Source organism: Thalia democratica, chromosome 2, assembly GCF_965202585.1.
Source record: "Thalia democratica chromosome 2, ktThaDemo2.hap1.1, whole genome shotgun sequence".
Lineage (NCBI taxonomy): Eukaryota > Metazoa > Chordata > Thaliacea > Salpida > Salpidae > Thalia > Thalia democratica.
The window spans coordinates 75,769,078-75,784,455 of record NC_139166.1 but is presented as its reverse complement, the minus strand read 5'-3'; the positions used below and the strand labels follow the sequence as shown (position 1 = coordinate 75,784,455).

At 25.8% G+C, this 15,378-nt stretch overlaps 1 protein-coding gene across 1 annotated transcript; it reads left to right on the top strand.

Moving 5' to 3' along the window:
* The first annotated feature begins 5,025 nt into the window (after positions 1-5,025).
* LOC145829853 (uncharacterized) lies at positions 5,026-8,009 on the top strand. The gene is made up of 4 exons (XM_082937728.1): positions 5,026-5,331; positions 5,560-5,667; positions 7,161-7,344; positions 7,594-8,009. The coding sequence occupies exons 1-4, from the start codon at positions 5,040-5,042 to the stop codon at positions 7,877-7,879; spliced, it is 870 nt and encodes a 289-aa protein (XP_082793854.1). The 5' UTR covers positions 5,026-5,039; the 3' UTR covers positions 7,880-8,009.
* The last annotated feature ends 7,369 nt before the right edge of the window (positions 8,010-15,378 follow it).

The following is a 15,378-nucleotide window of genomic DNA, read 5'->3' as shown; positions in this document are numbered from 1 at the left end:
CTACCAACAATCAGGAAAAAAACGAGAACTCCGAACACGAATGTGAATACGCTACTATCTCTGTTGGTGAGAAATCAAGAAAAATCAACAGACTTAAAACTGGAATCAAAAACTATTCTTTTTCAAAAGACAATTCTGATCTGTCAGATTATTAAAGATATATGTTAAATAAATATTATAAGAATCTTTTTTTATGAAAATATCATGCTGTATAGTAGCTTATAATACCTAAATAGCTTTAACAACTTTATTATTACTTTAATTTTGCTGTATCATTTTTCAAACCTAAAAATTTAATTTTTATTTAAGTATTTTTTGTTATTTCTATCACTTGTTTTATTAAATTCAATAAACGTTCTTTTTTGTTTTCTAATAGTCGGTATTGGTTAAACTTCTTTTTTGAATCATTTTCACAACTAGTAAAATAAATAAAAAATTTAACTTTTATTTTAACCATGTAAAAATGCTAATATTACATTTGTTTTTTGTTAGTTATGTACTATATGTACCAGTAATCTAAAAACAAATTAAATTGATTGACATGCAGTTTTATATGTTTTAGATCAAGGTTTTCGTATAGTAACTATTATTAAAAACATACTTAAATTTTAAAAGTATTTTAATTTAAGTCTGTTCACAAAAATTTTAAAGAGGAAATTAGAAAAAAAGTGGATAACTTTACTTAACTAAAAAAAACATATAAGTTTTTTTATTATTTAATATCTTTTACCTTTTAGCTTTTTAGTTTTGAGGTTCATCTTTTGTTGTAGTAAATCAGATGGTGCACCTTTAGCAGGGTTAAAAATGCAAAATAAACTTTGTTTGTTCATTGAAGTCGTTAAATAATTTTCTTAATTTAAAAATTGTGTAAAATAGCTAGAAATTAAAATAACTTCTTTTATCACAATATTTTCAATCAGTTACTGGTTTCGTTTTAAATTAGGCTTCTTTGAAATTTTCAACCTTAACAAATTTAACTGCATGTTTTAAATAATTTCTTGTAAGTATTGTTAACGACTTTTTTTTTAAATCTTAACTTTTTAAAAGAAAGTCATAAATACCTAAAATCTCATGAAAAATGGAGTTTTTAAGTGAGCTATTTTGTTTCTCATCTATAATCTACCATCTAAACTTATGCAAAAAAAAAATTATTTGTTACCTGAAAGACAACTTGATTGATTTATACTTATAGTTGTGATAATTGAAAGAAAAATGTTTTCCTGTTTTACGGTTTGATCTATGTACAAACATTTATCTTATTGGTAAACTGCTAAAGTAGGTATTTAAGTGTAGGTGTACGACTGTTCAAATTCTGAATGTTCAAACCTTTAGAAAATGTTTAAAAAGTCATAAGTTAAAAATGAGTGAACAATTATAAAAAATAAGAAATTCTCTTGTTCTAATTAAAACCTGTATATTTTAATTTGCAAAGTTGTAAGTATATTATCAGATAGTTAAAAAGCATTTGTTGATAACTATTTTCTAGATCATTCCTTCTCTTACTTATTAATTTCAAAATAACAAAATTATCACAACAAAAAAGTCAAAAACTCTCAGAGTTTTTTTTTTAGTTTGAACTTACAATTATTCTAGGTTAATTTTTAAAGAAAGTACCAATATATTTAAATGCTACAAACAAACTTAATTTATGCACGTTAAAAAACAAATTGTATTTAGTACTATAACACTCTATAAATGTTTAATTATATTAGAGTATTTAGAGTACTTCAAACAAAACATATATTAGTTTTTAATTTATTTAACGTGCTTTTATTTAAGTGCTCATTATAAAGAATTTAAGATAAAACATTTTAGCGCGTTTGTCAGTGATTGAAAACTTTAATTGTAAAATTAGACATTTATATCAGCATATTTTTTCTACAAAAACAAAACTCTTTATTACGTCATGCAACTTAAATGTTTGTATTAACAAATTCTTCATTTTTCAATAAATTTCCGTTCGTCAATATCCAAAGATGCGTCTCACAACAACAATACTCCTGCTGATCATCGCTTTGCGTTCCCTACAAGTCAGTGGCTGGAGCCTGGACTCAAGGAAGCAATGCCACGTGTTCAACAGCCTCGACTACGGCGTCCACTCCTCGGAGAGGTGCGGATTGGGCAGATGCTGGTCGGCAGTGACCATAACCGGGTGGTACTTGGGCGGGTGCAACTCGTACAGCAGGGGCTGCACCGCGAAGTTCTTCGAGGAGAAGGGCGCGGCGAAGGGGGGCGTCCTCAAGGAGTCGACCAAGTGCTGCGACGAGAGCTGGTGCAACGGTATAGACGAGAAGTGGCGCAGGAAGGAGGACTCGGACAAGAACCTGGGCGACAGGACGCCGAAGCCGCCCGGTTCGCCATTTGAACTGGACACAGCTTCTCAGAGCGTCAGGACCTTTTGCGTGGGAGTTTACCTGCTGCTGCTGGCAATGTACTGCGTAATTGTTTTTTAAAGTTTAAGGGATGTAACGCTCTGCTGATGAGAATAATAAAACGTATGAAAATTAAAAAGTGGTCGTTCTGTTTAGCATAAGAAAAAAAAAATTATATTTAAAGTTTTTAAAAATAAGACCTTGTGAAATATGTATAACACTGAGAAAAATACTTTTCGTAACAAAAAAAAAAGAGATGTCTATGGTCTTCGTTAAGCTTATGTACCAAATAAAATATAAAACTAAATATTTTTTTATTACTAAGAACATACACATTGTTACTAGTCTAAAACATAGCTATCACGTAAAGTTTGTATTTGAAACTAGAGACTAAGAAAAGTGTAAAAATAAAAGTTATAAGAAAAGTATAAAAATAATTTTTTTCGGTCAAGATACCAAAGTGTGTTGTACTATTTATTGCAAGTTTCTTTACACTTATTATCAATTTCACTTAATAAGAAACATTTATCAAATTTTGCTGTCAATTGTTTATTTTAAATTTATGCACAAACTTAGCCATATTTTAAAGCAATGCAAAGTTGTTTTTTAATTTTTATTGTTGTTTTCACAGACCTGTAAAAGCAAAGTTTTCAGTTAATTAAAAAGACTATACTTTTATATCTTTAAACAGAACACAATTCATATGATAAATGTGTCATTCAGCTACTTGTAACTTATTTTTCAAGAGTTTATATTAATTTTATAACCGAGATATTTAACTATTTATGAAAATAACTAATGCCAAGCTACCACGTATTCGGCCCATTTCGTTTCTTGCAGAACATGAACAAGAAACCTTCCAATCTTGAACGGGTGTTCGTAAAGCTCCTGCCTTTTTTGTCTGTTTGTGAAACTCGAATTGTTGTTCCAGTTACACGCATAGCACTTTGTTGCGAATATTTTTCTGTAAAACTTATACTTGTTGTTTTTTTTTTTGCTAAATGACAGTTCTTGACCCGTAAAGTTTGTATCAAGAATAAAAATCTATGCTTTAAAAATAAAAGTTTACATGGCAAAATTTATCCAGTGTTTTATTTTGTTTATACACAAGTTTATTTTAACTATAAGCTTGAAAAACATTAAGCAATTTCATGTTAAAAGTTTAAAGTCAGTAAACTTTTAAACTGTCAACGAAGACTTTTCAAACTAATAATTTTTAATAATTTTATTGTTTTTTTACTTAAGGAAAATGCAGGTATTCTATCACTTAATAATTGTCTGTACAATCCTTCATTCAGAGTATGATGTTATTAAAACATACAACTATTGAAGTATTGTGTGTAAATACTAGGATTTTTTAAGGCTTTACAAGTATAAGTGCATGACATAAACTTATTGTTACAAAAGGATTTTTAAGTAAGTTTTTTAAAGCCTTATTGTTAAATACTGTAAAAACTAACATACTTTTTTTAATACAGCAATTCTTTGTAATTTATCACTTTATTATTTTAAAACTGCAACTGTATTGTTAGTGCGTTGAACTCTTTTTTAGCCTTTATAAAAAAAACAATTTGTTTATTTTATGTTTTTCTCAGTTTTAAAACTTTTTTTTGGTTGTTTATGAGTGTGATATATTGCTGTGTCTATAAAATTTATTGGAAAAACAGTCTTGAAATAAACAAAAAAATTATATTATAATTTTACTCTGTAAAATACAATGTTTTTATTTGAACTAAAACCTTTTCTAATTGTAACATTTATAAAATGTTTTATTCAAGTTATCTTATTTTATTAAAGTAAGTTTAAAGTTATGCTTCTGAATTTAAAACTGTATTAATGTACAAAAACTATTAGTTGTGTCTTAACGGTATTGTTTTTATAAATGTTCTTAAAAAGTACAATTATTAGTTTTATCTCAGATATATGTTTATAAAAAATTTTAAGTCTATATTATCGCGTATTTGTTATAAACAAATGTTTTTAAAATTAATAAAAAACGTTTATTTATGTAAAAATAACGTCGTTAAGCATCAATAATAAATATCTCTATATTTAACATGTGTAAGTGATCTTTTTTTAATTGTGTAATTTATACTCAAAATAGATATAATTTTTTTCAATTCTAGTTATATTCAAATACTAAATTACCTTATAATTTTTCCGGAAACCTCAAATACGTACGAACAAGCAACTTAAATTCAAACTTCTCTTTCAATTTTTCAAAACAAACTAATAAAGATTTTCTCTAAACGAACAGTATTTATATAAGTCACTTCAGTAAATGGTAGTGAGCATTTTATTAAAAACATGCTATACTAGAACATTTTAGCGATACAAAATTACTTGAACTTTAGTTATTAACGATTAATTTTATTTTGTTTAGTATGTTAAAGTTTTAATGATTTTAACTTGCTGTTAGAAAAACATTTGCTGTTAGAAAAAAATCTCAATTGTTTTATAAGCATTTTATTGTAAAACTTAAATTAGTTTCTTATTTTGATAATTCTTTTAATGTTATGTTATTTCAAATTTTTATACGTGCATTATAAAGACTAGTTTTTCGTACAAAACTTTATGTTTTTCGTATATTAAATTAAAATAACTAGCAACTATAAAAGTTATACATAAATATTTAACTTAATTTATCAGCCTTTGAGTAAGAATACGATGGAAAAGAACGAATCGATGTACAATCGAATCGCTGAAAACAATAATAAAGCTCCTTTAACTAGTCAAAAATATAAAAAAAACACGAAAACTAAATATTTGCTTTTTACGCTCGTTTCAATAATTGTTATACTCTCGCTGTTTATTGCTGCTTTTTGGGTTTTAGTTCAAGAAAAGTTTAGTGAATTTGATGAAAAGTTACAAGATGTACATGCCATTGAAAAAAAAATTGAAAAGTTTCAAAAACTTGAACTTATCCTAAATCAAATTGTGAACACAGAAAAACTAGCAGGTTAGTATTTATACAGAAAAGAAATAAACAGTTTTATTTAGTTTAATAAAGTTTTAACAAAAAGTGTTTTATCACCATTCTTAGTTGTAAAGTACCTAAATTAATAAGAAATTCTCTATAAAAAAACTTTTAGTTTAAACTTTTTTTAATAACATCTATAGAAAGATGTAGTTTTGAAATTTATAAAAACAAAACAAAAAACTAACTATTAATTCTTTAAAAAATCAGGTCGATTGCAGCCAGAAGACGATGAAACAAATGAGGAAGAAACAAGCGGTGCGGAAATGAAGTCAGATTTTTTGAATCACTTCATAACACCTCGATCATACCTTAAAAGTTAGTAAAATCTAAAATAAAACCAATTTGTATTTAGAATGAAATTTTTGTTGTTGTTGTTGTTGTATTCCCTTAAGCTTGTTGTGTTAGATGTAGCCTACGTAACTTTTTATAATTTCGTTAAAACTAAAACGTACTTATAATTCATAGCTCAATTACGTAGTTTTATATCAACGTTTAAGTATAATACAGCAATTTGCCACCTGGTACGAACTTATTAGGTACGTAATTTTTAGCCAAAAAACCCTGTGTACAAATTGCAATTTTTTACTCTGAAATAAAACCAAAATTAATAATTCCAAAGTGTTATACTTTAAAATAAGGTAAACTTTAAATGATATAAAACTAAAGAAACCAAACAAACTTATAAACTTTCAAACTGTTTATCGAATCTAATGTTTTAAACAAACGTATCACAGTTTATCTAACGAATAGAAACTAAGAGTTTAGATTATATATCATAGTTAATACATAGAAATCAAAAATTAATATAAGGTTATTGAAAATTTTATTAAAAAAATAACGAATAGTGCAATTAATATTTACATGTTCTATGATTAAATCATAAATGTAAACCGTCCTAAAATCTAAACAGAAATTATAATAAAGAAAATTATGAACAGTGCAACTGACCTTTACATAACCCATGATTGCAACATAAGTTAAAAAAGCGATATTAACAAAAATAATAAACATTACAACTGACATTGCAATTTTTAAACCTAAACAAGCTTTTTTGAACAAACACTACTAAATAGATGCATAATCAATTTTTTCATAAAACCATATTTATTTATAATTAATAATTATTATATGTACTATGTTAATTTTGAAGTTACAAGGAAATACACAATAAATTTAAAACTTTAAGATTTTGAATGTATAGAAAATACTTGCTTTAAAAATACTTACAACAAACATGTTTGTTTTTATGTTCATTTTTTTTTGGCATTTATTCTGTAATAGTTATTTGTAAACTTTTATGGCTTTTAACATGCTTAAAATAGGCTTAATGTAGGTTATTAAAGACCGAATTTCAAGGTAGCATTGCCGGTATGGTACGCACTTTTGCTCTATGTTCAAAAAACGTACCTACGTGGCAGACTACTGTTAAAATCCAATAATAAAGTTATTAGATTTGTGATTTTTTTCGAAAAAGTTTTTGATAGCTTGTTGTTTTTTGCAGCTTTCAAGCTTGTTAATAAATTTCAAACTGGATTATAGTTTTTTTTTAGATTTAGTATTTTATTTTTTTCTCAATTATATTTAGTCCGTAACATTAGTACTGTATTTTGTATGATAATGAAACTAAAATTATAACTAGCGTCTAATTACTACACTTGTCAAGTAAGTTTTTCACGAATCAGTTAGTAATATAATTTTATGTAATTTTATTTATTACTTAAAATTTGTTTGAAATTGTTCAGCCTAGTTTTTCTCAATTAAAACAGTTGTGATACTCAATAAAAATATACAAATTTTAACAATTACAGATCAGTTACAACCGAAAGATGACGAAACGTTTTTTGGTGAGGCAGAATCGAGTGGAGACTCAACTTCACAAAAATACTTTATAACGTCTCATCCAAGTAACTTCACCGAAGCTCAAAGAATGTGCAAGCAGAATGGAGGAAGTTTAATTTCAGAAAGTTTAAAATCGAAATGGGGTTTAAAAAAGTTAGTACTTGTGTTTTTAGTTAACGATTTTAAATTTTATTAAAAAGTTTTTTTAATCAAGTAATTTTTTTGAAATTTTCGAATAAACTTATGGTTTACAAACTACAAGTTATGTTACTGATACTCACTAAACTACGCACCTGAACAAATTCAGTTTTCAAAGTTTTAAATTTATAATTTCTTTACGTAAAACCTTACTTTCTAATTGCTTTCAATATTCTGACTGTAATACTAAAAGCAATTTTTCAGTGAAATTATGAAGGTTGTCGAAGCACACAACGACAAGCATCTTTGGGTTGGGATCACAAGCAGCAAAACTGACCGACGATGGAAATTTTCAGACGGATCCACCAGCCGAAGCTGGGTTCTGGATTGGAACCCGGGCGAGCCCAACTACGTTTTTGAAAACTGCGCAGTTATAGTCGCTAAAACGTCACGGTTGAACGACAACATCTGCTCACAAACTTCTTTCGCCTACAACGGTCTTGAAAGATATAGAGCACAGTGTTATGGACTTTGTGAAAAAGCTTTGTGAACATATTTTGACTTTTGAAACAGAGCGTTTTTTTATTTGTGTTAAACTTGATGACATTTCGAAACCGCATATCACCTAACACCATTATCAACCAAAAAGATTTTTTTTTTTTTAAGTCTGAAGGAATTAACTATAGGAAAAAAAATATAAAGTATTTTTTTATAAAATTTAGTGTTACTTTTGTTTTAAAATACTACTTAAAAATATGTTCCAAAAAAAGACTAATTATTCTATTCATCAGCTATCTAGTACATTTTTATGTCAAAAAATTGGATGAAAATAATGTTAAATCTTTTACTATTTATTTAATATCACAATGAACAACAAACTTTAAATATAACATTTCATCGTTTTATATTCTGTGCTAAGTAAAACTTATGCTTTTATTCTGTAAAAAAAAGTTAAAAAATTGATTAGTAATAATTATTAACAACAAATAAAGATTAAAATTATTATATTTTTTAAGAACATAACATTTTTAAGCTTTGCCTTTTTTAGATAAAAAACTAAAATAGTTAAACTACAATACCTAATATAAAGCACTATTTTTGTGAATATTTGTAATTTAATGATGTTTTCTATGTTTTTACAAAATCAGAATGTTTTAAGGTTCAAAATCTGTTGTTCTATAAGTCAAGTATACTATTATGTTACGATCATTAAACAAAAATTAATTGTTAAAAAAATAAACGACTGGTCCAACTAAATTTTTATTGTTATATTTAAATAACAAAACTATTTTTTTATAGCTTATTTTCAACACGAATTTTACCTTGCAAACTTGTATAGACATTACATAATACACCATAACATTATACATTTTTACTTTTAATAAATAGTTATTGAATTCAAAACATTAAACAATTTAAACTGTATTGAAACTAAAATTATAATTATATCTAAACTAGCTTTTTAATTGAATCTAAAATGAAGTATATATAAAACGTAAAGAAGTTAATTTTTTACTGCAAAAAATCAAAACATTTAATACTAAGGTTTAAATTTAGTTTAGTTTTTAACTTAAAATTTTTTTTTATTAATATTTTAGCTGTACGGTGATAAATGGTGTTATTGTGCGATAAATTAAATTTATAACTAACAATAAATAACTATAACTTTAAATGTCAAAAATTTATCAGTTTTTATTTTCATAATATTAATAATAAAAAACAGCATTTTGTTTGAATAAAGTAGTAAGTGTTTATTATGTTTATGGTTTATAATAGTTATAAAACATTAGTATAAAAAATAACTAGAAATAAAATAGCAATCAAAAACTGTGCACAAATTAATCCCGTAGTAGTATCGAACTATAGTTATATATGTTAAAATCTTTCAAACATATATAATTTATATATTATGTTAACAATTTTTCTACATGAAAAGCAACATATTGGTTTTTTCTCCAAACGAAATCTTGTTTGATGACTGTGACTGATATTTAGCTAGTTTATATTGAAAGCAAAAGGTTAGATTCATAGTTAGACTAAGTATTTTTTATTGTTATCGAATTTAGTCTAAAGTTGAAAGAACAATTTTCTAAAAAGTTTGTTATTATGTATACTGATACTTATTTGTTATGTACTTTATGTTTAATGTGGGCTTTTTGACTGTGTTTTAAATGCGTACTAAGAAAATGAATACTTTTTAGTCAGTTTTGAGTGTACTAATTTTCAAGCTTATATAGTTTAGTTTATTGAACGACGAAAATAAGTGCTCAAAAAATTGCCTTTCGGTTATCTAGTCGTAAACCGTTTGGATACCTTTTAACAACTAATTATGTGTTCCTGTTTATATAATATTTAATAAATATTAAAAAACAAAATTTAATTTAATTATAACTTTATCATTTAGATTTACATGCGCAGTTTACTAATTTGAACAATTTTATAAGGTATGGCTAAAATAAGTTTTTAAAGTTTTTTTATTATTAACTATGTTTTTTATTTACTCCTAATAATCTAATTAATGACAACCGCTAAGTTCCAACCTGCGATCATATCCCACCCGCGCACAATTCCCATCCGACCATATCCGAGAACCGCTAACCGACCACGGATTTGGGTTATAGTGATAGATTAAAAACATTAAAAAAACTTAAAAAGATAAATTACAAAAACAAAATAAAGAGGATTTTAAAAAGATTTGATGGGAATTGTAAGTATGTCCTACTAATGAAATAAACTTTCAAAAAAATTTTTTTTTTATATAAATAACATTTTCTGAGTTAGTTTTAAAGATTTTGAAACTTTAATTATCAGGTAACTTTTTATGCTTGATGGTTAACCTAAGTTTTTCATGGGTTATTTTGTTACAAACACTGCAGAAATAATTAGTAAAATAATTCATAATATATTCATTTAGAAAATACTAATTAACTAAGTTTAACAGAGAAAGGATTCTTTATAAATTTTGTCTGTTTTAATAATTAATGTTTAAGTCTTTAACTTTTGCTAAACCCGTGTCGCTACAACAATATCTACTAGCATACCTTCCAGATTTGAAACAGCTTAAAGCCACTTATATTTAACTTGCATTTATATACACCTGCATAATGATACATTCTGGAAATTTAGTATCTTTTTACAAAAAACCTAACCTAAATTTATTGAGTTATTGTTTATAAAAAAACTATACTTAGTTGTTGTTCTAAAGTTATTGTTAAACTATAAAAGGTTTATGGAAAATATTTATGCTTGAAAAACCGATCCAGAGGCCATAGATTGCCTAACCATATTTCAAAAACACAAGAAATTAAAAAGAACATTCAATAAAGGTAAAATGACAAAAACTTAAGGGTGCTTTAATTATCTATGTCAATTATAATACAACCACGCGAGTAACACAAAACTACAAACATGACAAAAAGTTTATTAACATCTAAATGTATACTAGTAGCTATTTAATTTTTCATCCAATTGAAACATGTCTTCAAGTAATCAGCGCACGTGCAGCCCTGGCGTATCACCTCGTTCTGCTGTGACGCGGTGAAGCACTGACTGTAAATAGTGTCACACGGGCACTTCGGTGCTGGCACCGGGTCGACGACGCACCAGTAGAACGACGATATTGTGACGTCATTGTGCGTGACCTCGTTGTTTGCGCACCTGAAGTCTTCGGGACACTTGTAAAAACCGCAATACTCTGGCACTGGAACATTTTATTTCGCTTTTATACGTTATTTTGTAAAACTAAAGAGCTGAGTATTAATAGTCAGGTTTAAGTTTGTCTGAAGAGTAAAGGTTTCTAAAAAATGCTACGTTGAAAAAATATAAAACTTGAAATAAATGGCATTTATCTGTATACTCATAGCCATAATTAGTTCTAAACGCTACATGCTTATACAAGTTCCGTTAAATTGGAAATTTAATAAAATTCAAAACTGTCGTGATTTTGTAATCAAAAGTTTTAGTTACATAAATTTTTGGTTTAGAAAGTATTAATACAATAAAAAACATATGACTTGAATTTTTAAATCTGATAATTTAAATCAAGCTTCGTTTCCAACATTTTCTGCTAACATACCGTTCACAGTGCCAGCCGCGGTGTAGTTCACTGCGTAGTAATTGTGGAGCATTTTGTAGCGGAGATTCACACAAGACTCTGTTTCTTTGATGTTGTCACAGTAACCTTAAACAAATGTAAAGTGTACACTTTTTGGTCAGTTAACCTTAAATAAATCTAGTTTCAAGTGAAAGTTTCCGTGTTTTTTCCTTATATAGTTAGCATTATAGAAGTTTTAATTTTAAAAATAATCAGTAGTTATTAAATTAATAAAAAAAAACAGGGTATTTAAATTCAAGATTATTTATGTGTGATTTAACAATTTAATAAAACTTGTGTTTTAGTTATACTGTGAGACTAGATACAACTGTAGTGACCGATTTAGCTATTTAAAAAGTTAATTCTAAAAAAATATCTAGTATTTTAATCTAGACAGTTAACAATTCATTTTTCCACAACTAACTTGCTTGAACAGGGTTGACAAGAATACAGTCATATTCGGGCGAGTAAACTTCGTTGGGTGTACAAGCTTTGTAGTCTGTTTAAATAAATAATATTCAATACCAAAAGAACAAAAACGTTTCTCTCAGACTAACAAGTTCATATTGTGTTTAATATCAAATAAAATTTATTTTAAGGGTTGCGTTCTCACTACTAACAATTATTTTTTAAACAACTAAAACTTTCAATTTTTTTTCTAAACAATTTTTAGAAGTAGTTGTTGCATACATAACTGTGTATTCAAGTTGTTTTTATATCACAGAAGTGTATTTAATGATCTTTGTGTTTAAATTATTTAAATTTTTTTGTTTTATAAACTACGAGGAACTAGTAAAACATTATAGATGCAACTTATATTTTTAAAGCTACAAAAAATTTGTAAGTATAATAAAAAAAACTTATAGTATATTGAATCACTTTATTGCATTACAAAATAAACAACATTTTAAGCATGTAAAATAGCTATTTTACTTTTAAGTTATACTTTTAAATCATTTAATTTTCATTTATTTATAATTAAAACATTTTCTTTTGAGAATATAAAGCAAATGTGTGCATGAAAGTAAAACCAAATAAACTTTGAAAACAAAATAAACTAACTCTTTGTACCAGATTGGAAAATGTCACCTTTCTTAGCATCAGCTGTATCGTCTAAAACATGTTTTTAATAATTATTTGAAAATAATAGTAAAAGGCTGTGTAAAATTATAAACAAATTTTTAAAGAATTAAAATTGTTTAATTAGTTTTATCTAAAAAGTTTTTAAAGTATATTTTATTTTACATTAAACATAAAAAAAAACTTTTGTTGATACCAAGATCACTTACCAGCACTAGCATTGACAACTAGAAAGTAAAATAAAATACAGAAAAATGTGGATAGTTTTCTTGACATTTTAAATAATTTATCAATCTGCAAGTAAGTTTTTAAGTTTATTGGATTTTTCAGTAAATAAGTATTTTATCTAATTCTATCTTAATTGTTTTAACTAGTTACATTTACAACCTGTATTTCAACTAATATAAATAAAGTTATAGTGTAATCTCTGGATGTAGGTACCTTTAGATCATAAACTTAACTTATATTAAATGTTTATATTTAATAATACTTAGGGCTACTCCATTAAAAACTAGGCATGACATGAATCAACATATTTAAAAAAAAAACGATTGCAAACACTAACAAATATATAAAGAACATCAAATTTATAAAACACTTTAAATGTGGTCAAAACCTTTACACAAGATTTAATATAGCAAGCATATACTTTAAGAATATATAAAACAAAATAAGACTTATTTACTTAGAATTTAAAAAAAGAAATAATTATAAAAATAACACTAACAAAAAAACACTTTATAAAACACAAGAAAGCAATATAAATGTCTATTCTTTATTATCATGTTTACTGCAGCAGGCTGTGCCTAGAATCCACCACTGCTTTCTGTAGCTGATTTTTATAGCAGCGTTCCTAACTTTTTGCACCATTACATCAGTAATTTCTTGTCTGCACTTTATTTCCTCCTTTTCTCAACTGTATTAAACTTGCATCAGTATAAAACTTGGCCTTGCGAGCTTTCTCTTAACGCTTCAATGAACTTTTAGCTCAAAACTTCCAACCAAATCTAAACAGTAATCAAGTGCAGCTTGATGTCCTGTTACAATAGAAATGTTTCTAATGTATTTACTTATTAGTCTATTAATGCCTAGAAATTTCTTAATACAATCTGTTCATTTTTTTATCAGAAAAAACTAATTACTTATCATCTACAGCTTAGATAGACATATTTAAGTGTTGGTTTGATATCACAAAAGTAAAAAGAGTAACATGAAAATTATATTTTATTTTTAATCTTTTGTATTGATAAATAAATTTTTCAGTGTTTTAGTAGTTTTATATTGGTATGTAGTGAAACAGATTGTAGTGATATTAATTAATTGAAATTAGTATAAAATATTTTAAAGCGACTCAGAAGGCTTATGAATCTTATCTTGTTTTAATGATGATGCTGCACAAATTTTAACACTGTTTATATAAAACCTGTTTAATTTGAAAATCTATATATTTATACATAACTATAAACTGAAGCAAACTTTTACCAAATAATTATAAAAATAAAATTAAAATGTATGTTAAAGAAAAGTATTATATTTTATAACAATAATATTTTATTGAAAGTAAGTGAAAGACGAAAAAGAGTTGCAAATTATAAAACATTTGCTTTAGTTTATATATATACTTTTTTTAAATCAAGTTTTATATAAAAAGTAGCAAAGTAACTGTAGAAGGAGTATTATAGTACTTCAATTAAATAATATAAGATTCTTAGACCTTCTGAATGATTTAAATAATTAAATATCACTGCAATCTGTTTCACTATATACTAATATCAAACTTATATAAAACTTAAAAAATTGTTTATCATTGCAAATATTGAAAATATAGTTTTTATATCATTTTTACTGCTATGAGATTATAAACAGACACTTAAGTAAGTCTGTATGCGGTAAGTAACTATTTGTTTATTTTAAAAGTAAATGTGGAACGACTTACATTGAGGTTTAAATATAAAAACCAGATAAACAGGTATTTCAATATACTAAGTCATTTGACCAATCTTTTTTGTTCTTTTTAAAAAAGATTAAGTATCAAATTTACAGGGTCAATACTTATGAAGGCGGCAAAACCAGCCGTATACACACAAGTTAAATTTAGTGGACTTGAATATATTAAAAATCAAAGTATACAAACAGTATGAGCCAAAAAGTATTAAAAAACTGAGAACAACGCTTAAACACCTCAAAACTACAAAAAAAAGAAAAAAGCATAAGAAATACATAATTTAAAATAAACGTTTTAAAAATAGCCTGATTTAACCAAAAAAAAAGTTTGGTTTATCAAGAGCTTCAAACAAGCCTGAGTTATTCTGAGTAGCCTTTATGAAGATCTACCCTGTAATACACATAGTATTTATTAGCAAGCCGACTAAGTAATCAGCTTAGAACAAACAAGCTTGGTCACCAGTATTTTATTCCTTTTTGGTAGAAAAAGAAGTAGAGTTGAAGTATAAAAATATCGTAAAATCTAGAAAATAAGTTTAAGGTAAGTTTATTGCTACTTTAAATGTGTTTTAAAATCAATAAAAATCTGAACAATAAAGTATGTTACATATATCGTTTAGTTTTGTCTAATACAAATTTCATTAGAATACACAAAAAAAAAATTTCTTATACATCAGGTATTTTAATCTTTTTTTTATTTTCAAGTTTTTCAGATATCTTTTTTTAGGTTAAATGGCAACACTAACTACCTATATAAAACTGAAAACAACTATTAATAAACAAATCATCTTGATTTTACTGCTACAACTAAAACATATTTAAATGATACAAGTTAAGCTTTTTAATAAATAACTTATTATAAACATTTACCTAATAAATATGATATTTTTTTTTTTTAAACTTTTTCTCTAATTTATACTATACATAATTCA

Bases quoted from the DNA above. Each gene is read 5' to 3' on its own strand.
- LOC145829853 (XM_082937728.1), top strand. From the start codon at position 5,040: ATGGAAAAGAACGAATCGATGTACAATCGAATCGCTGAAAACAATAAT. The intron at 5,332-5,559 runs GTTAGTATTTAT...TTAAAAAATCAG, and splicing joins GAACACAGAAAAACTAGCAG to GTCGATTGCAGCCAGAAGAC. The intron at 5,668-7,160 runs GTTAGTAAAATC...TAACAATTACAG, and splicing joins ACCTCGATCATACCTTAAAA to ATCAGTTACAACCGAAAGAT.